Genomic DNA, 23,822 nt, shown 5'->3' on the forward strand with positions numbered 1-23,822 from the left:
TAACTGACATGCAAATGGTCAATATGGGTTAAAATACTTCATGAAGGTGATTTATAATGATTTAGCACACTGACTTCCGTAATTATTTTTGAAGAATACATTTCCAATTCAGTAGTCATAATTTATATTTCCTCTCCTTTTTGCCTATTTTTGCCACGTGATTATGGAAATCTTGACTTTCTGGCACTCTCGGGTCTTCACAATCACCCCATAACCACCCCATGCCCGGCAGCAGAAATGGATTGTTTTGGTTTTTGCAGTGTGAATGGTGAGCTTTAAGAAGCCCTGTCTTCAGCTCTTCACTCATCTCTTTGTATTCAATAGATCCGTTAAATTAAACCACATGCATGCCAATCTGTGTTTTCTTACTTACAATAGCATACTTTTCCCTATGCTGCTTTTCTATGTTTCCTCCTCAATCATTTATTTCTTCCTCTTTTACTCATTACCTATCTGCTGATCACATTATCATGATAGGGTTTTAGAAAACGGTCTCTAATATTCTCTTACCATATTTTTCCCTCTGTAATGTTTGTCTGTTGTAGCTCGTAATGTCTTGAATAATACCATGAAGCCTCCTTCCTTTTTCTTTTTTCACACCTACCCTCTCTCCCTCCCTCCCTCTCTCCAATGGCTACCCTCTGATCTTTTTATCAATGACTCCCTCTCTCTCCATGTTCAGATGGGCTAATGATAATGCTTGTTCCTATTACAGTTATTTAGTTAGGGAAAACGCTGGGGCAGATGGTGGGTGGGGAGAGGAGGAGGAGACATGACAATTCATCCTATGGACCTTTCCCTTCCTGGCAGCCTATCTGCTGTCTGGGGCCAAATCACACGTAACCTGTATGTAATGTGTGTACCGTTCATGTGTAGTCAGTGGTTTGTATGTGTGTGTGTACAGAAACATATGTACAAAGCTGATGTGCATAAGACTCCAAACAATGGACAACGCTGTGGTCAGTAGAATGTAAGTACACTATCCCTGTTCAATACTTCCCTTTTCTCAGTGTTAACTGCAGAGTTATGATTTCCACAGCAGAAGGAGATGGCAGGGGAATAAAGGTAAGAAACAGGCACTGGCATGGAAGAGTGAGATCTGTGCTCTGGTTGGCTACAGCCTCCTGTTTTCATCCGAGAGGATTTTTTCAGAGGACGGACGGCCTACCTTACACCAGATGGCTACAAAGAACCAGCAGACCAGTAACAAATTTGCTGAATAAGTAGAGATATATACTGCATCAGGCCAAGTTTGTGAACAACCATAGAAGGTTCAGGAGATAGGAGTATTTCAAATGATTTTTTTTACAGGCGCAAGCTACATAGAGTTTACTGGCTCTTGAAACAGGTTGGACTAGTTGGACTGTTTGTTGAGTATGAGTAGCTCACAACAACACTAAAAAGTCATTTAAATGATGCAATTAAAAAGTCTAACTTCTCTGCTACGCACACATTTATGCACAACCTGCTTCACTAACTTCATCACGTCTTGATTATTAGCAGTGTATATGTGTGTGTCTTGGTTGGCATAAGGCAGAAAGTCAGCCTAGCCTGCCGGGCCCCCGTGGGCCCTCAGTATTTGAGTCTCCATTAGGCTGATAAGGTTTGGCAGCTGAAGTTGCTGGAGTTATTGTTGAGCTTCAAACCTCCTCATGGCTAGGCCTAATTAAACCTAGACCTCAGCCCTAATTTAAAGATAATTAGCTGTAGGGGTTAGCTACCACCACCAAAGGCTGAGATGAGTGTTGTGTAATATGGGTAGTACTGCATGTTAAATGGTAGCTTTTCAGTGTCAGACCAGCTGAATGAAATGCAAATACCGTAAGCAATTTAGAGGATGTTTTTACCCAAAGCAGTTTGCAGTGTCATAGGTGCACACAAGTGTTCACACAATGGAAACTGAATCTCTAACTAAGTGAGAAGAAAAGATGTCTGCCTACTGAGCTACAAAATTAAATAGTGTGTCCCTCTGAGACATGCTGGATCATTATGAGTAAAGTTCTCCAACGAGTAACTACTAAATGAAAATGACTTGAACTCTCCTATTCATCATTCATGGAACCCATTAATACGGTGGTTGCCAGAGTTTGTGCATTTGTAACATACAAAGAAACTGTTGCTGTTATGCGGTAAACAGTCCGATCCTTGGGACCGACCCTATGTTTTTCCCATTAAGCTATACTGACAGCTTGACATTTCCCAGGGTAGAGGGCTCTGATTCAGGTATGTTTTATTCATCCTATTGACTTCACATTGCTGCCAAGCCAGACAGTGAGCAAAAAGCCTGAAGGGTGGTAGGCGCTCTGTGAGAGGGAGAACAGCAGATACCTGTTGTCGTTGTGTTTACCGCTCACATAGCCAGACACAGCTGGGTGACACATACACAATATATACTCATCGCCATGCAGACAGAGATTGGGAGATATCGCCTGCACTGAGAGGACGAAGCTGCCTATTTACTGGGAGGACATGAGGTAGGCAGGTCTGGGGAAGAGGAGGAATTACATCCCTCAAGGGGTTTTGTACCTTGCTACATCGTGCCTTAAGAAGAGAAACTAAACTTGAAAAGGCATCTCCTTCTCTTCCTTTTGGCCTTCTGGCCACATAAAGCTGAGAGAGTTTTTCTCACTCGAAAACTGAGGTGTTCTTAATGGTCTCCGGAGTGTGTAAAGCTGAAAACGCCAGCTCTGTGTTTTTAGATACCGCTGGGAATTGTGTGGCAGTAAAATGTGCAAGCTATACGTTGCCTCAAACTCTTTCTGTCATGACTTTTCTTAATGTTAGAAAAGCCAATCACACAACACACTTTTAGCCTGTGTATTGGGACATTTTTTAATTCCCGATACAGCTGTGGAACATAACGTATTGGTGGAATTTATGACACATGATCTAATCATGTTTAATGCTTGGAACACCTGGCCAATCAGTGCAAGAGGTGGTCTTGCTTGCTATATTGTCTGCTTAAGGAGACATTTAAATATTATTTTAGCGGAGATTTTTACAAAAATAAATAAATAAAATGGAAGCATGTTGTTTTCATGCGTATACAATGGCCAGCATGGGAATAATTAAAAAAGCAGCTGAAGATGAGGCAGCAAACAAAGTTGTAAAGCCAAAAAATGATTGCCTAATGCAGAAGAATTGCCCTAATGGTCTCACAGAAAGGAATACACTTGCAAAATAAGATTGTTTGTCATTAAAAATAAAGATAGCTCCGCAATATTATTCATGCTTCCATCATCTTGTCCACCAGGCTGCTATTTTAAACCTGCATCAATTTATTTGGTTACGATATGATGTTGGTCATTTTTATGCATTGTTGGGTGGTAAACTTTCCCCTGTACCATCTGTGCTCTCCCAATATCCATTTTTATTTATGAATTATAATGATAAAAAAAAAGGTTGCTGCGTGGATTAGGAACAGTGACGGAAAAAAAGAAAACATCTGAGATGGGCTTCTTCTAATCAGATATGTTTTTCCCAGGTCTGACTTGTTGAATCCTGGAGAGGCACATCCCTATACAGACAATGTTCATGAGACAAGTGCATGCCTCATCTCTAGGCGTGTCACGTGGGGTTAGGAGCAGGGAGCCACGGCGGGAGCCTCCTCCAGGACAAAGCACTTGGAGCAGCGAGACACTGTGGGCCTTGTTCCCCTTTGCCTGGCTCTATGTCAAGTGAGTGTTTGCTTACCGAGAAGACCAGGACCCCCCTGGAGGGGAACACAGAACACAGCCTCAGCTCATTCAAATCAGAGACGTACACACACTGGACTTACTGTAGGTATATTTATGATTAGAAAATGCCTATTTATATATCAATGAACGCAACAATATCTACAGCTCATGTGTCACTGCTTAAGGAGGAGAGGTAGCCTTGAGGTTGAAGAGGAGGATCAACAACAGATTTATATACTTATTTTATTTTTAAGCTTTCTATTTTGAATAAAGCCCTGTTTGTTTATGTGCTGCATATAGGGTACAGGCACCAGTGTAATGACAATGTCATCTATAAATGCAATTTAAAATGCCTTGATCCCCTTTAGAACTTATACTGCATGAACAGAAAAACCCCTACAACCCTAATTGCTTTGAAGCCATTTGAAATGCACTGGATTTTAGCCACAAACAGTGAGCTGAGTTAATGTGCTCTAATTCCATCAGAAAAAAAAAAAGTCTACATTTTGCACTCAGCGATGAGGTTCATTATTGGAACTCATTACCTTTAGTACACATTCAGTTGAAATCATATTTGTTCATTACATCCTGGCCATAGCGGAAAAGCCAAAGGGTGATGCAATGGAAAACAGAACAGGTGCACCGTTTGAGGAAGAGCTTACTCACCCTGGCAACCCTGGCAAGCCATGATGGTCAACAGTGTCGAGTACACCCTCTTTCCTTTCTTTGTCTTTTACTTTCCCTGTCTGCCTCTCCCCAGCATCACGCTAAATCTCACCAGTGTCCTTGCTCGCGCCCTCGGGTGAACCGGGCCATGTCAAACCTGAATCCATCAATCACTCAGTGCCAGCAGAAATGGAGGGATGAGGGCAGGGAAGAAGGGAGGGGCAGTAAGGGTGAATTATAGCCACCAGTCCACCCTCTCTCACCTCATTTTTCCTCTCTCCCCACCTCCCTGTCTCCCACTACAGCCACAAGAAAGTCTTACAGAATTTGGAGACAGCTGTCAGGTCACAAGAGGGACTCTCAATTCATTAAAATCAAGAGGTTCACAGACCTATACAAATGTCTGAGGAGAGGAGATGAGGACAAGGAGGGAAGAGGAGAGGGAAGGAGAGACGACCAAAAGAAAGCGACAAGAAGAAAGTCAAGGGGATCAGGGACAACGAGGGGGAAAGTGGACATGAGAAAAGGAAAAAAAAAAGATGAGAGGAGGAAGAAGGACAAGGAGGAGGACACAAGCTAAGCCATGAGAACAGAGGCAAAAAGAAAGAGATGAGAAGACGCTACGGGTGAGCCTGTCAGCAGGTCTGTGTTGTATGTGTGTGTTCTGTGCAGAATGAAGTGTCTCTGTCAGAGCCCCAGCTCCCCCACTGGGACATTGCTGATTAATTGTCCGTCCAGCTCCTGTGATAGCGACCACTTTCACCAAGACTCCCTAGACACCCAAGCATGTCCCATCCTCGCTGAAAGACACCTCTCCTCCGGTGTGCCCTGCTGCCTGCCTGCTCTTCTCTGGCTAAAATTAGGAGAATTCTCTCTTTCGCCTCCCATCCTTTCTTTTTTTTCGTCTTACCCTGGCTGCTACAAATAATCTTACATCAGCACCCCATTCACCTTGCCATCGGGGGATAATGTCTCTCTGTCGGGGAAAGGTTTTGGAACAGAGGCAGGGGGGCTTAAAACAGCATGATATACAGTGTTCCCCCCTGTGTGTTTACATGAGCAGCAGTGACTGGCAGAGATAAAGCACCCCTGTCTCAGGTAAACAGTCTACCACAGCGGGGCGAAATGGCAGGGTTGACTTTGGTCCTGGGTTGCAGTTAGTCAGCTCCTCTCACATTTGAAAGACACTCCCATCCTACCCACCCATCCCATCACAAACGCACCACCACACGCACACACACGATGTAAAGCTTGCCGTTACAGTTCTCTAATACCGTATGTCTGAATTTGCTTAATAAAGATCGACACAAGTATTGAACTCACAATATTTTCTGCCACTACCTGTTTCATTGATTAAAATAACAGTTTCCTTAAGATTTGAACATTGTTGGAAATTGGGGTGATGTACACAGTGAGCTAAATGTAGGTCTAGTTGTTTTTAGACACTTTAATGCTGAAAAGTTACATCACTTTTTAGACATTCTCATTAACTTTAAAAGCTACGATTTCTTTTTTTTTTGCACAATGGTTTACTTTTACCAACTGTGCATGAATTCAAAATAAATCTGCTTTTCTACACTATGAGCAGTAACTGTCATACTCAGCATTGTCCTCTTTCTTCCCCTCCCTCTCTGCCAAGGTGCAGAACCGTGGCATCCATCCGGACGATTATATAGCCAGCCCCCAAAAGCAGCCAAGGTCAATTGCCTTTCCTGCTCCTCTCATCCTGTGCTTTATGTACCTTCACATCCAGGGAAAGAGAGCTGCGCTATTTCTGCTCTGCTGCAAGGTGACTGCGCCTTTACACCAGCGACAACCACCCTAATACAAGCTAAGAATCCTTTAATGTTGAAGGACATTGTAAACAAATTTACTCACATAAAATCCAAATCACAACCATACAAAATGATTCCTTCTGTAGCTATGAATGAAAGTATCTTTGACTGATGTTAAAGGGGCATAAATTATCTTAATGTGGTGTATGACAAAGCTGCTGATCAATACTCACAACTCAATGATTATTCTACTGAAATGCCTGTATGTTCAGGATCCTACTCTCTGGATAAAAATCAATAACCTAATAAAAAAAAAAAGAGTTCTGTGAAATCAACTGATATTTTAGTATTTATACAGTAACTCCAGAGGGTGGTACGCCTGTAAGAGATTTTAAAGCAAAATTAAGACCACTGCCTTTAAAAGCACACAAAAAAAGATGATCACATGTATTATCAGAATAAATGTAACGTCTAACGTGTGTTAGGAATTGACTACTGACTACTAATATTAATCCTGATGGCAGTACAGTAAGATTATCCATCATATAACCTTTCAGTTTCTTCATTCCCTATCACATGTTTTTTTTTTTTAAAGTGAGCATGTTTGGTGCAGCCATTTTTCATCCGTGCATAGATAAACGGTTTCCCTGTACAGTCTGAATAGCTCCCTCTCTCTCTCTCTCTCTCACTCCCAGATGTCTCCTTACAGCTGCCATCACTGACTGCAAACTCATTTATTACAGGTCACAAACGCCAAGTGCTTCATTTAAAAGGACGCCACCCTCCCTCTCCTCTAACACAAGTGAAAAATCGACCTGCAAGAATAGCATACAGGGCACACCGCTCCATTAGCACTAAACGGAGGCAAGCAGCGCCCAAAAGATGGGAACCGGGGGGTTCGGGCAATGGGGGCAAAACAGAAAGACTTCCTTTCGCATTTCATTCTGCCGGTCATAACGACTGTGTGCACCGCAACAGCAATTTACAGAATAGAAATAGAATAGAAACCCTTTTTATTGTCATATACATATACACATACACGAAATTTGACCTCTGCATTTGACCCATCCCTGTATATAGGGAGCAGTGGGCTGCCAATGACAGGCGCCCGGGGAGCCGGGGGTTCAGTGTCTTGCTCAGGGACACTTCGACACGTTGCACGTCCCAGTCGAGGATCGAGCCGTTGACCCTGCGGTTACCAGACAACCCTCTTACGCCAGTGAGCCATGGTCGCCCCCAGGTAGCCCCTTTAACACAGAGATTCCGCCGATTTGTTGGCTTTGCTTTTCACACTGAACCAAACACAGCATCACGGGAGCAAAAGAGGCATGACTTTGAACACAACAGCATCTGCGTTCCGCCTACCCGACTGTCCCTTTTCACACAGACGTCGGCTCAGCAATGTGACTACCCCCTGTGCAGGCTCAGCGGCGGCACAGCTCTGTCCCCCGATTCCACCTCTGTATCTTTCATACAGAACAGTCCAGCCTTGAACAGGCCTTGTGAAAGGGCCAAGTAACTACATTCCAATGCAAAAGTCCCAAGGAAAAGTATATCCTAAAATGTAACATTACATTGTGAGTTCTTGGCACGAAAGAAAATGGCAATTCTTACTACATTTGTACAGACCAACTAGTTTAAATAAATGTTTGGTGTGTTTGAATTTATTAAAAAATGGACTTTGAACCTTAACCCCCAAGCCTGTTTTGTATTTATTCAGGCACACAAATCAAAGATTTTGCGTGAAGCGCGTGTTCCACCGGCCATATCCGATATCACTCAAAGCCTGTCTGTAATTACATTGTAAATGCAGATTAGCTATGAATATTTTATAAGGGGATTACTAAAAGAGGAAAGAGACAGAGAGGGAGAGAGTTGAGAGAAATCAGCCCTTTAACACCCACATACAGAACTGCATGAAAAGCTTGTTTGAAGGTGGAGCTAGTCTTTCATGCCCAAGTTGTCAGCCTATTATCATCCTTTCATATGTTTGCTACCATTATTAACTTTGCGCTGGAATAGAAAAAAATTCACAAAAAAAGTGAGAATAAAACACATCACTCCAATATGTCAGGCTGTCGCTTCAGAGAGAGAAAGAAAACAGGCAGACCAACTCTTATCATTGGACTCCTTTTCTGAAACGCGGCAGTAATGAGTGTGTCTTAACAAAGATCAGCCATAATTTCCATTGTCATTATAATGCTACCACATTATGCGGAGGCTTACAAAGCCACGGATGAAGACAGAGGGTGGGTGGAGGAAGAGGAAAAAGCAGACACTGGAGCAGAGAGGGAGAGTCTCTGGAGCTCGGTTAGTCTGTCAGTCACCCTCTATCCCTCCAACCATGCAGCTGTGCAAACACTGACAGACACAGTCCGCGCACACATCAACACACATGCAGTATATGCGCATGTTTTCCCAGACCCTTTGTCACTACATTTTGAAGCCCTCAAAATTTGGTTGTCAAAGGGGTCAGTGGCTGACAGCCTTCTGCAGCCCTTCAGGAAGATGCGGAGGACAGACGGGGCCTATTGTGAGAAGAGGAGCAGTGACAACAAAGGGGATCAGAAGTCACAAAAAAACAGACAGACATACATGATGCGTTCAGACTCCCGACATCTACATTGTCTACAGCGAACATAGGAGCGAGGGTTTAAAAGGCCTGAATCTCGCTCATTTGCCTTATACCTTAGACCGATGGCCCGGGGTGAAGGCAGCATGTGTGCTTGGGTAAGTGTGCAATGAGTGTGTTCACCAACATGTGAGGCACGCTGGCATGCCAGTCCACACTGACACACAACTTTATGTGAATCCTATCAAGGTTTTCATTTAGCGTCCGTAGCTATACCTATAAAAATGAATGCGTTGTAATTTGTAGATATCCCACGAAATCATTTCAAACGCTATTATGAAGCAGGAAGTATAAAGATCTCAAAAAAACACACAAGGCGCTAGGGGCGGAGGGGAGGTAGATGGGTCAAACAAACAAAAACGGTCTTTCATCTAAAAGACTGCTGTTCATTCCCCGTGTGAAACGAGAAGTCAACATTAATGTATTTGTTAAATAACTTCCGTGCTTAAGTAACGCCACTCTAGTTATTTTAACCCAAACCGTCTTTTCCTAAACCTAACTAAGTTGTTTCCTGTGAAGACGAGAGTTGATTTTGAAAAGACTGTATGCATGTAAGGAGCGGAAATTGACACGTGTTGCGGAACTTGAGGAGTAACTTTTTCGTAAAATAGTGTACAAACTGGTGTATGAGGATACATTGAAAATGTTTAATAAAAAATTTTGCAACAACTGTTTCTTTAATATCTAGCAAAAACACAAATTTGAATGTCATCATTTATCTCTCTGAGAAAAGCTGTGCGAAACTGAGATAGGGTAAGGTTCTAGTCATTGTTTTACTTGCTTACTGTTTGAGTCAACATTTTGTGCCATTTTTTTACCATTTCAAAAAATTTCTTTTTTCCTTTTCTTTTTTGAACAAATAACTTATTTAGCCCGACAGACTTCAGCCTTGCAGCAGAGGTGACTGTAGATGAAACCGCTTCGTTTAGTCTCTTTTCTTTGAATGTTGTTTGTGTCGATCCCATTTCAACACACTCAGAAAGGCTGAATGGTAGCAGAAGTCCTGAGAATTGTATTGTTTTGTCATGCTGCAAGCCCTCCTTGGTGGCCCTAAATGCACATTTGCCAACTGAATAGATTTCCCCGCATCTGAAACTCAAGTCCCTGATCTGTCTAAACTAGCTGTGGTATATTGTCAAAGATATTGCTTGTGTTTGTGTATCTGACTGTTTTGGGGTTTTTTTGCACTACCTTTTTAATGAAGGTCTTTGGATGCTGTGTATTCAGCACTCAGCCTCTGTGCAACACAGGCCCTATCAGAATTTCTATTTGCGTGTATCTCTCTTGCTCCTTTCCCTTTCATTCTCTTGCACACAAAAACTCAAAGCTCGCTCAATTTACAGCAAGCAAAAAGAGAAACCATAAAAAGCAGAGAAACATAGAGGCAGTGAAAAACAGCATAAAGCATTCCGTTTTGAACGGACCCTATCAAATCTGCAGTAAACTAATTGCTTGTAAAGCACGCTTCAAACATAGAATTTGCATTTTAAATACACACATGATAAACAGCTGGTCAAATCAAGCATGTACAGACATGCGTGATGCTTCAATCCAATTACGACATCCTTCACAAAAAGGACATTTATTAGCCGAGCCGATCGTGATGCATGGCAAAGCACATGCACATGTATGGTGCATTCATATCTGCAGGTGATAAATGAGGGCGCAGTGCTTGTAAAGGTCACACGGGATATGATCCAATCATTTCTGCAGACAGTCTGACTGGTTATCAGCCCATCAACAAGTCAAAACTGGAAAACAATGTCTGCAGTTGTGTCTTCAGAATGAAAAAAAAAATAATGATACAATCCCCTTTGTCATCCTAAATAAAGACATATGTGGTAATTGAATACATTTTTAAAGAATTTGATACAGATATAATAGACATAAGTCCCTGTGGAGATGTTTAAAGAATATTACAGTAATATCATAGCAGAATAAAAAACACCATTATGGACAATAAGGTCATAGACTCACTTTTGAGTGGGTCACTGTACAACACTTTCAGTCCCAGAGTGATTTTTCATGAGGGATTCTTGGGCCGCATTGTGGGTACTACACATGTATTATTGATGCCAGCGGTTCAAAAGTGATTCGTTTGTTGAGAAGTGTAGAGATTTATAGGAAACTTAATGGTTTCCACTCTTCTCACAATGAAACTACAGTCTAGATTACACAAACAGAAGGTTTTTTTATTCTTTATCTGACGACAGGGTGAAATCCCCAGGAGAGGAAAGCACTATAAAAATGGTTAGAATTTCTTTTGAGCAGCAAATGTCTTCAGGCTATTTTTTTTTTCTTTTGGCTGTCAGTAACTTATGACAAGGGATGGGCAATAGGACAGTGTTGGTATGCATTTTAGTTTTTATCATTGTCACTTACTGAAAGGAAAAATCAACAAACACTCACCAGGAAGGAGGAAACAATAATACCATTATCTACATCTGAAAACACTTCTTGACGATTTATAAAAGCAATCCAGGAAGATTTAGATTGCATTAGTTTCACAGATTTCTCCATAAAGCAGATCGATGGCCTTAAGTTGGTCCTCATCTCTCACCCCGACAGGCACAGAGGAGATAAAAGCACAAAGGTTCACATTCCTTTATCCAACAAATGGAAGTGGATCACCACCTAATCAAAGACTGCCATTCTTCTAATAAAAAAGCCTGGTGGCAGTGGAGGGTCAAAGCTCCTTTATCAGGCGACAGCAGGCTAAGATATGACTGCAAGAGGGCTTTTGTGGAGAAGCGGAGCCGTGTGGGCCGCTAAATATGACACCATTCTTTCCCATATGCTTCAGACTGGAAGAAAAATAAATACATAACAAAGAATAGTGTACAAAGAGTGCAAAAAGTGCAAAAGAGAAGAAAATCCTCCTTTTTAGGTGAGTCTCTCTGCGTGCCTCACTCGACCCCTTGTAAACATTCTGTCATGCTTCACTGTGGAACTGCACTGTCCATTTCAGTCCAATAAACAGCGGGGCCTCTATAAAATCAAGGATGCGGTAAAGAGTAGCCATCAAACTATCGTTCAACAATTAAGTTTTAGAAGGCAGTCCATCCCTCTTTCGAGTACAATCCTTAATAATCAAACTCAATTTTCAGTCAGAGCAAAGAGGAAACTGCTGAGAGAGCTGTAAAACAAGGTCATTTAAGGATGTTTATCTACATGCTAATTGAAAACCCACTCCACGCATACACAGTTGCGTTCGGAACAGATGACTTCCCTGTGCTCCTGCGCACAAAACCTATGAATATTCATAAACACAAATAGAGTTTTGGAATGTGGCCATATGGTTCAGAATCGGCAGCTGTATGCATTCCCCCACCTCTATCTTCCAGCTCCAGTGTACTGCTGCAGTCAAATGAAAGAGCGGTCCGGGGACTGGAACACTCACATCTTGCAGACATGGGTCCTGCTGTCATGTGAACCCCTTAACTCCAGTTTAGGTGATTGTGGTGTTCGATTTAAGGATTGCAGGATTCTCCTGGGAAAGTTACAGAACGCGAAAGCCCCTCGGCAATATACAAAAACTTGTGTTGGTCTAGAACGGCCCTGATTTTCACAGTTGCTGAAAGGTGGCATGTTGATGGTAAAATATTTGTAACACTCAGGAATGGAGTATTACGTTTTTAATGACTCCTTAAGAGAGATTAGGTTGCATCAGTAAAACTTACAGAGAAAGCAATGGCGCAATAATTGCGTGTTTTGTTTCTTTAAGTTGCCTGCTTCATGAAAATCCCTGTAGAGCATGCACCCAAAAGCGAATCCAACACAGGCAGACAACTATACTCGTTCGCGCGCGCTCGTGCACACACTACAAACACATTATATTACGTTGCCTTTCTCTGCCTTTCCTACTCACATGCAGCACTTAACCCACGTGTAGGCTACGACCATACGTGCATGATCCGCTCTTTTTACGTTAGTCTCTGACTCTCTTTTGTGTTCCTTTACCTTCCACGTCGACGTTTTAGAAGAGTTCAGAGCTCCACCAGGGTACGCGATCAGCCTGTGGCAACTGTCACCACTGTTGATCGCCGTGCTGGATTGTCCCGTTTCCAAGAAATTCATATGGGAAGTTATTGAAACACAGGTAGTCCTACAGGGAATCGTTTGATTGTCTATTTGTTCTGATAGAATGAAATCAGGGTTTTTTTTAACAGTATACCGCTTGTTTGGACAAACACTGCAAAACAACATTCTTGACAAATCGAAACTTACTCAAATGAAGGATATTGTTTTTCTAATCTGCCCAAAATGACCCTCAAATCTAAAACCAAATTGTTTCCTTAATTAGCCGCGATTTCCATCGCACAACGTCTGTGGCAAATAATGCATGCTCTTTTTATGTGAGGGATGATTCATTTGACTTTCTCATCATTTTCACATAGAGAAATGTTACGTGCATAAAATGACAGGAGGACACGCATCCCACCTAGTCCCTCTCGAATCCGCATCCAACCTTTAATTCAATCATACTCTGTTCCTTTTGAGGCTCTACTGGAATCAGATCGTATTGACCATGTTACAGATGTGGGTCCGCGCATTACGCTTTCATTGGTAATAAGATCAAATGTCTGCATTGAAAAATATGCCTCAAAATATGTCTTCACGTCAAACAATGTGCTGATGTACCTAAAACTGTTGGGAAAACAGTTTCACTTATTTAAGATGTTTAAACATTAAGACCAGGTGCAATGGGACAGAACTATCCACTCGTAAAATAAAAAAAAAGAAATGTGACACCGTATGAATATATGATCTCACATCCATTGCAGATTTTCAACACTTGCTTGAACAGTTTAATTCAACGACTTTTAAGACGATGTTGAGATATTACGCTATGATTGGGTGCAATCTGTATGCACTGGGTGTAAAGACCATCGTTAAAAACCGTTGAAAGAACGAAATAATGGATAAAGGAAGCGAACGTGTGTGAATTATGGACATGTTATTTACAAGCCCTTCGATCTCTCTCTCTCTCTCTCTCTCTCTCACACACACACACACACACGCACACACACACAGACGGTGAGCGCACTTAGCTCCCCTGTGCGTAAAGAGCGCCGCTGCACTGTACACACGGTACTGCCACTGTCAGTGAGAAAGTCCTGTGCGCTACAGCGCGGATTGTCAAACTGTGGTCCACGGAATCCCCGAAGGGACTCACTATAAAATGGGGAATAATGTAATTTCATGGTAATCCGGTCCGCTTTGATCCCGTTTTCAGAATGCAAATGTATGAATGTCTACCACTGTTATCACCGTTTGCTCAGGTGAGAGAGGATCAGTACGAAAAGACAACAATAGACTATTTCCAAGCCAGTCCCTGCAGGACATTCAATTTAAAGTAGTTGATCAAATTGACGGACGCACCGATATTCAAAATAAATATAAAAAAACGATGCAGGAGTTACATTATATTATTTCTATACTGATATTGCTGTTGATCAGGGAAAGGACACACAGGCAAGAGGGAACTTTTGAAACACAGTCGAGCATTAGACAGCCTGTTTAGCCACAGGAGGGAAGACAAGAGCACAGTAGCCGGTTGTAAAGCGAGGCTGTCACTCCTCCGTGTTTGTCCACACCTTGTGTGAAGGACACGTGCAATTGGACAATAAATGCTCCCCGTTCCCCTCTCAAATTCAACAGTGCCGCTCTGTGCACGAAGAAGACAGCGCAAGTCCCTGGCATTGATTCATTCAGCTCATCACAACAGATATGTCCCGCGACAACCTGCCATCTGCTCAAACCAGCACCTGTGTTTCAGCATGCGCTCTTTCTGCGTGCACGTCAATCCATTTTAGACGCTTCTTAACATTATGATGCTGACTGATAGTTGAAATGACAGCAGGACGCGGGAGGAACACCCTATGTAACATGCATGAAAACAACAACAGTACAGGGGAAAGTGTGCTCCACGGATAGTAACTATGCCACTGCGCTCAGCGCGCGCAGAGCAGCTCCACGGACACACAGAACTGCGCACCGTGGAGCACACGGATGCCGTCCACTCACCTGATTGCGAAGAGCTCAACCCGAACAAAAGGCAAGTCAGGAGAAAGCCGAAGCAACACGGGACAGTCGTTGGTTTCATTGTTGTGCTTGGCGAGTATCTCCTTTAAATTCACATGTCCAGCAGCGTATCCTTTTTGTCAGAAAGGATGAATCGTTTGCGTTTGAAGCCTCTTCAGCTTGTGAGTTTTGGGGACTTTAGTCGCTCTTGACTAAGTTTACAATTTGTCCGACAGTCTTCCGCCTCGCCTCTCGGTGCCTGCAGGCCAAATTAGTGACTGACGTGAGAGCACAAAGAGTCGAATGTTAAGTTTCTTACGCGCACTGTAAAGCTTGTCTAAACAGTATAAAGCACTACTCATGCCATTACTCCCCGACTTGGATACAGTATGCAGCTGTAGACTCGTATTCTTCAGACACACCTCCGAGTCCCTGAACCCCGCCTACTGGCTCCGTGATTGGCACAGGTGCACGACAGTCACCCGAAACCCCGCCAGCCACAAATACTGAAGCGCTGCCATTGGTTGACACAGGATGCCCAAACCCCATGAATTTGTGCGTCGGCTCCGTTGCACCTGTCACACCGAACACAGCAGAGATGAATGCTGCCAGAAGGATTTGTAGGTGTAATGGGTGAAACAGAGCTGCATATGACTTATAGGTGGCTTTCATACGCTTTGGAAGATAGTATCCATATTCGATAAGATATAGTCTCATATTGGAGGTGTTGTTGATTTAATACTGAACTGAGCTGCCAGCACTGTACTCTGGGAGTGCAGGGAGAGTGATGCCCATGTTAGAATACATTTTATTATGATCAGTGTTATAGTGAATTAAACTGTCATTTTGCTGTTGATCCTGTGATTCTGAATATTTGTTTCTTATATCTGCTGTTTTCATGGTTTCATCGAAAGCAAACATATTCATTTTTCCTCAGTTATCAGAGTTCATTACTGTTGAAGGCGATATCTCTCTGTATATTCAGGGTAATCATTTCCCCAGGGGTGGCTCAGTGTAAATGACACAAATAAAACGTTTAGATCGTGATAGTATTGTGCTCACTAAGCTATTTGTAATAGTTTGAAAGCAGTGACTTTGCGGTGACAGAAAAATAACTAAGACAATGGGAGCATAGGAAACAATGTGACTAAAGGTTATTATTTTCGGAACCAGCTGCTGCCTGCTTTTACACTTTAAGAGAAGGGTGAACACCTCCTGGGGTTACAATATGCCCACACATCTGGACAGAAATCCTGCACTCTGACTGTCCTTCCACCCTAAGTCCTCTCAACCCCCCACACCCCCACCCCACACACACACCACACCACACACAAAGGCTTTAAATACGTTTTAGTGTTTATCTTATGCTAGGTTTATCAGTAAGGTGAATCAAGTGCCATTGACTGTAATATACATATATATTTATTAGATGAATGAATTTAACATCTTTATTTATTTGGGTTAAAGAAGTGCATAATTATGATAATAGATAGCACCATAACATGTACCATGCAGGCAACTTTTATCATAGGGTGTTTTAAGGCTCAAAAGTGTAATGTTTGTGCTCTCCTGCAAGTGGTTGTTGTATTATAATTTATTAACACTGGAGGAGGCAATTTACCTTTCTTTTGATTTTCCATTACATCAAAGTATATGCCTGAGCAATAATTGACTCAAGTCCATAAACATCCTTATTTTAGTTATAGGCAGATCACTCCTCCCCAGAAATCATTCAAGGCTATATTTGCATCCAATAGGGAGGCATACATACCACTCGCCAACACACGCGCACACAAACCACACACACTGCCTAGCCCGGTGCTTTTTCTGATCCTGGAACAGTAAACTGAACTTTCCTGAGCTAAGTGTTCCCAACACTTTAAGAAAATGGGATGCAGACCGTTTTCACTTTGAAGAAAGTCAAAAGGCTCTGTTGTTTTCAGCTTGGTTGCAGAATGAATAGTGCACTGAACTGTGAGGGGCACTTCCTGAACCTCCGCTGCAGTATTGACCCGTCACCAGTGGGGGGCAGTCCATTTCTCACCTTATAGGTCATAGAAGCAGCGGAGTGACACAGTCGGGGGTGGGCGATCCAAGCTGCCACCAACTAGTTTCCTGACTCTCTGTGTGACATTGGCTTCCTATCACACAGAAGCTTTATTAAATATTCCTCAGCAGAAATGGGCTTTTAATATCACTGACACCACAAATTTATTAAGAAATATTGAAAAATGGGATCTGGCAGCATGCTACGTGGGGAGGCTTCACTCTAAATGTGCCCCAAATGGCTGCCGTTTATCATTTTAAATACTAAAAATGCAATTTAGCAATGTTGCGTATTTTCATTATACATTACGCTTTAAGAGGCACCTTCTGACAGCATCACCCTAATGCTGTCAATTAGGTAATTTATTCCAGGGGATGATGAGACGGAATGAGACGAGGGTTCATGTGTTCTTCTAGGCGTTCCCCGGTGCCTGCTGTACAGCTAATCTAATACATAACCCCCTGATTTGTTTAATGGATGAGACTTTGCTGCTGCAACAGGCATGCCAATAAAAGCCGGGGCCCTCCAGAGGCTATTGTGCCTCATAATGATGCCAGACACACAATGTGAGAGTTATGAAGCAATTCTTTATCATGCGGCACATTGTTTTGCTCTGTTGGTGCCGTGCAAGTAAAGGCAATCTCTCCCTGCAGGATAGCACTTCTCCCCCACACTTAGATAAACCTTCAGTGTGATAAACCCTTCCCAGCCACATGTTGCAGAGATGAAGGAAGTTTAAGATTGAAATACAAGTCTTGTGCTGATGATTTGCTAGTTAGTCACTGCCATCTTAGACTTTTTGTGAAACCATTTTTTTATACATCTTATTCTACTGGTATGTTTAATGAGACTCAAACTCTAGAGTTATCTTACATGACTGTGGAGAATGGCAAGTATGTACTCATGTGTTGTTAAAAAGCCACCGAACATTGATCACTGACCTCTGTCTGCCTCTGCATGTGAATACAAAGGAGCGGGGATACACGAAAGTCAACTGACTCTTTTTAAACAAACACTTAAGTCATATGCATCTATAGAAAAGACCCTGGGATGGCAGATAGCATCCACAGGTCTTTTTTCATGCCTCAGAGTGCTCCTATCTTACGAAGACAATAAATAAATATATAAGGAAGAAAGAAGATGAATGTTTCTTTTTATATAAATATAAAAGAAAGTGGTTTGTTGAATAGATAATGCCAAAGTAGTTTTAGGAAGGTATCCAAAGACCTAAGATACTATCACAACACCTTAGATTATCAGTCTTTTTACACAGTGAGGGAATGCTAAATCAATATGCCTGGATGCAATACATATAAATACCTTTGATAACTCATTTATTTTTCATTCATTCGTTTTTTTCTGGCTCATCTTATACGCTTGTCCTATACGCTTGTCCTCAATGAGCAACATAATTGTCAAAAATTACAAAACCTTGGATAATGAGAGGTTCAACCACTACTTTCGACCACCAATATTGGAACTTGCCTTTGGCTTGAATCAAACAAAAAGTGACACTGTTGCTTACTATTTGCATCAGCTTTGCATGCATAACTAACACGATATGTGCGCGATCAGGTCCAGGAAATGTTGAACATGAGGAAATGAGAATATTTGAATGACTAGCCAATCTGAATTCTCTTGGGTGGATCAGGAAGCCGGAACCCTTTCGATTCACATCAGAAGGTTGGATCATCATAGAATAATTATCTCAAAAATAATTGTTGCTGCTAATAACTTTGTTATCAGTGTTCACAGTGATGTGATTAATTACCCTCAGGATTACATGGCATTCAACTTGTTGAGAAGGTTCAGCCATGAAATCCTAATACAGTGATATTCCATCATGCATGTCAATATAAGTTTATGATGTCTTTTAAGATAAACATTCACTCCACTCTCACTATTATGTGTTGCATATTTTTCTTTGAGACATAATGCTCTCTGCAGTTTGCAGTGTTAAAATCTATCAATATACTGTAGAGATATGTCAAAAATAAATTTGAATTGTGAGAGTAGACTTTGCCCTGATATACCAAAGTATAAACACAAAATCTTCATTGAAATTACTGAAGGTTTACTGAGGGATTGACGCAAACTTAAGAGCAATAGCTTCGATCAGTGTAAATCCTAGTTTTAAGACAGCTGAACCAATTTTTGTGACAGAATCTATCACCATAGCTAAAAACAACAACCTGAATGCCTCGGAAGAGTAATTTGGGTATGTTTGAGAGTTTACATCAGTGAAGTAGTCCAGCTGGGTATGAATCACAAAAAAGTGCCTCTTCCCCTGTGCAATCTATTCACAAAGTGTCTCTCCTGAGAAAGACGAAGCAACAGGAATCATTTGGCTTTGAGGGAGCCTTGTTTCTCTGGACACATTTAAGTCCATGACAATAGAGGGATTTCTCCGAGTGTACACTTAAAGCTATTTCCTCTCCCATTTTACCTCTCATCAAACTCATATGGTGGCTAAAGAGCCAACTGAAGCTCTGACTGGCTCTGCACGAGCTCAGTGAGCAATAAGCAGCGTTAGCGCATTACACACACATGATTACGTGGCCATTTCCTCAGTGAATGAGTCTCATCAGAAGTCACTGAAGAAGCCACTGAGTGTGTAATTGTTTCCCATTAGGGGAAACGTTGACTGCCATTGAGTTGCATCTCACTGCAGAGTTTGCTGACGAATGCTCGCTGTCCACTGACTGGAGCGGGCTAATTCTGCTGTGGGTTGTGATGGAATTGCTCAAAATCCCCAAACCACCAGATCAGTTTCATGGTGAGGGTGATGCATCATGTTTTTTTTTTTAGCGAGAAAGGATCTGCAGGGCAAGAGTTCATATTTGTTGATTCACTGACGTGACACAAGGCTTCAAACATTATTATCAGTCATATCAATGCCTGCAGCACCAGTGTCTCTGTACGGTAGCTGAGATGCAGCTGGTGCTCTTAACACTGAGTGACTGTATGAACCGTGTTTTCTGTTTTATTTTGCACATTTTCAATACTTTTGCTTTTGGAAGGTTTCAAGTTAGAGAATAACGCAAGCATATAAGTTTTGTCTTTATTATGAAAAGTGTTATGCACACATATGTATTCTTGTTTTGACATTGGCATCCCTTTCAGGTAGTAATCTTTCTAAAGTGTTAACATCCTCAGCATCATCTACACACTACCTCTCTCTCTCTCTCTCAAGCCTGCACTGCAGTGATGAATAATCGTTAGCATGCTCCGCTGTGAAGGTGTTGTAAATTGGATAGCTTACATTGCAAATTACAGGCAGGTCAAAAGTTCAAATGAGGCCAACCATGTCAAGTGAGACATGAGGATGAGGCAGAGAAAGGACTTTTCTCAAGTTATTAATGGCTGCCTGGAATGGGCTTTGCTACTGCACCATTAAGTTGATGGGGATGAGAGGTGATCAGCAGAGGGAGTAGGGGGTTTTCTTTACACTGCTGCCATCTACAGGATGGAGATGTACATTTCATCGTCACTGCTGGGGAGGTGGGGGCGGTGTCTCTATGACTTCAGAGAAAAACAGAGGGACCCACAGACATACAGACAGACAGAAATATATCATGAGAGGATAGAATAAAATTGGCCAATTCAGAAAAGTTAGTGAGAATTCTGTAAGAAAAGCTACAAAATCATGCAAATTATATATAATATATCTGATTGAAATTAGAAAGAAAGAAAAAAGTATAATAATTTGTGCCAAACATATTTGTGTTAAAAAACCAGACAGGTGTCTGCTGTTTTAATTCGGCTCTTCATATTTCATTGCAACAAATCACCACTGGATGGCAGTATGACAAAGGTTCTGAAGTTGGAAGAGGAAATCCAATGGCACAGTTACTGCAAAAAGGTTAAACAAAAACCGTCATAAAGTTTTGAATGTGTGTGTGTGTGTGAGTGTCTCTCAAAGTGTGTTTCTTGTGTCGGTGGGTGGACTGAGGGGGACAAACAAATAGAGTGTAAGTGAGATAATGCCAAGTTAAGAAATCCTGATCACAACACAAGGCTTTACATCAGTCAACTCAGTCAACTCTTCCTCTTCCTCTTCCAACAAAAAAAAAGATACTTCACAAAGACATGATATGTTAACTCAAAGTTTACTCCTGACTTTAGTAACATACATTTCAAATCTACACCAGACTTAATAAAAACTCACTGCTTCAACTAATCGGACTTCCTTTTACTGTTTCCACAGACAGTAAAGCTGTAAGGATATATGTACAGCTTGAACTCACTGCACAGTGGATGAATACATGTGGCTGCTTGTGAAATAGTTTCATAAGTTAACAGGCTTTACAAATATGTTTGTATTGTGTTATATGTTGTCGTAAAATCATCCAGCATGAAATCTAACAGTCCATGCCGTCCTTCCTAAAAACTTAAGAGCAGAAGAGCTGAGCTTGTTCAAAGTACTGTACCTGGATGTGAACTCCATTCGCTATTTCGTCACTCTAAAGTCATTCTTTTTCATGAAGCCCCTGAAGAGTGCAAGGTTTTAAAACTTTTTAAGTTACATTTTTAAACATCATTTATGTCACTTACTTGACATAATGTCTGTTAAATGCTCTGTCACGATGATTACTATATTTTAAGAAACACTTCAGCTTGAGAATAGAGAACTATCACCCGTGAATTATGCAAAAGGGATGCATTAGTATTGAATGTGCTCTGACATTGGTTCACCTCACTGAAGGATGACCATATACTGAGGGATGTGATTAATACAATAACAATGAAAAGGTTGTGGAAACGGGTTTATGTACGGGCCTCCATGTTCCCAATTTAACCTAAGAGTAAAGTTATAATAAAATAATAAGGCCACAGTAAGACACTTATTGAAGAAATCCGAGAGTTTCTCTCTGATTCGTCAACTACCAACACTTTGTTAGTGCCCCTCGGTGTCTGATTCAGACGCACTACATTTCCAACTAAATCCAATGAAAACTCACCCTCGTCGTTATTAGACGTTCAGAGCAACTGACATCGTATCAAGAGCAAGACGGTTCACAGGGTGGGTGGGATTTTTGGTGGATGGGTCAAACAAACACAGGACCGGGAGACAGCTGTTCATGTTTTTTGTCATTTGTCATGTGGCTCACGTGAATCGCTAGTAAGGTGACTTGTTTGTCAGTCTTTCCATCTTCTCCAGTCTTCACCGCCGCTCTCTTGACCCAAGACCCTGCAACCACAAAAAGTACTTGCACCATAGTTGCAAGCAGAATAAGAGGAATGTGTGAAGTACTGAGGGGCAGTCTGTCTGTCAAGCAGTATCACCACTAAATATATACTTTTTGTCTCTAAGATAATCTTTAAAATATCTAGTCTTGTCTTTTTTTTTATTAAGAGATCATTTAATTGCAGTATTACCAGCAGTGACAACACTTTTGGTCAGTTTGAGGAACAGTATTGTCCCAGCATCATCTGAGAAGCACAGTAATGGCAATAGTTTCAGACTTACTATCAACTCATCAGCATCATTGTACAGAAACGACTGTGAGTGTGATTCACTGAGTTCATAACTTACAGACGGTAAAATATACGCTGACTACAAAGTAGAACCAAAAAATGCCATAAAATACATTTTAGTTTGAGTGTAATCGTTCTGTCATCACAAAAAGTAATGTACTGTAAAGACAACTGAGGTGTTATGGTGGTTGAATAAATGGAGTTTGATGTCGACTGATGATAAAGTGCAGAAAATACAGGGAGGGGCCAACACATAGTGTCTCCCCAGCCCACATCCAGCATTGGATGTGATGCAAATGGAATAACATAAAGGGCTGACATTTACTTTTGCACTTTGGTTTACAGTATGTGTGGTTGCCCTTTAAATCACTTGTGTTCATTCTGAAGATGACTCCTGTCGACCCCTTTTATGTCCCATCCCCCAAAAAACTGATGACGCACTCTGCAGAGGAATGGCAACGTTGTCACACTCACACTACAAATGCTGAAAAAAATCTTTACAGTCCAAGCAAATCTATTTTTGGAACTAACACTGATGATGCATGCTTCTCTGTCTATGCCTGACATTCAGATTAAGCTGATTATAGTACAACATGTATGAAACTTCCTTCTCTTCATTTGTGCGTGAGAAAAAAAAAGCTGCTTCTGCGTTCACATTTATTTTCTGTTTTCAGTTCAGCTCATTGCAGCTGTGTATCCATTTATGTCAAACCACCAGTGCCTGTATCCCCACATCCCAATGCCAGGTTCCTCCAATAGACCTGTGGCTGTTTGCTTCATGACAGCCCTCAAACTGTATCTCGCTTCCCAGTATTTATTTTCACAGTTCAAGCTGATCAGCAGGTGTGCACTGCTCTACAAAACCCCACTTTTTCTAGTTCTGTCACGTTCTCTATCTTCCTGTGTCAGATGCATTCATCCCTCTCGCTCTCACTCTCACTAACTCTCTCTCTGTCTGTCTTTCTCAGTTTCTCTATTATTGTTTCTCTCTGTCTCTGTCCCACTCTCTCAGCCTGACTGCAAGAAGCATCTGACGTGTGTGCTGGTTGCCTTTCTTTGTTACTTTCCCATGTTGCCCTTGCTTCCTTTGCTTTCGCTTTAACTGTTTTGCTCTTCTTCTGACTTCCCCACTGCGTTTTCTAGGATCAGATGCAGAGGCACATTATTGTTTTTTTTGTCTTAAATGCCTCTCTCTGCTTTGTCTATGTCTCTGTGAGAGTTGTTCACCCCACAGTTCCTACCCACTAGACAAGGCTGCATAACGCGGGTAAGCAAAGGAAGCAAAGCGGAAGTTCCCCCACAGTCCTTCCTCCCACATGAATATTGCGACCTCGCTCTTTTAAGCGCCCCGACCGCAAACCAGCCTGAAATTACCCAGAAGCCTTTGCAATGTCACCATACCAACATTATTGTGTCCGTGCACAGGGTTTCAAAAGGTATATTCATATATATATATATATACACACACACATACATACACACACACACACACACACACACACACACACACACACACACACACA

The 23,822-nt window shown here is 41.8% G+C and overlaps 1 protein-coding gene across 5 annotated transcripts in view; it reads right to left on the reverse strand.

Annotated features, from left to right (window-relative positions):
- The window catches only part of erbb4b (erb-b2 receptor tyrosine kinase 4b), a 272,516-nt gene extending 257,359 nt beyond the window's left edge, over positions 1–15,157 (reverse strand). For all 5 annotated transcript variants that reach the window (XM_031858651.1, XM_031858650.1, XM_031858649.1 and 2 more), the window contains exon 1: positions 14,778–15,157. In XM_031858651.1, coding sequence (XP_031714511.1) covers positions 14,778–14,856 — 79 coding nt within the window. In that variant the 5' untranslated portion in view covers positions 14,857–15,157. The remainder of the gene's footprint in view (positions 1–14,777) is intronic.
- Positions 15,158–23,822: the final 8,665 nt, after the last annotated feature.

This window comes from Anarrhichthys ocellatus, unplaced genomic scaffold, assembly GCF_004355925.1.
Source record: "Anarrhichthys ocellatus isolate YVR2014 unplaced genomic scaffold, GSC_Weel_1.0 scaffold20, whole genome shotgun sequence".
Lineage (NCBI taxonomy): Eukaryota > Metazoa > Chordata > Actinopteri > Perciformes > Anarhichadidae > Anarrhichthys > Anarrhichthys ocellatus.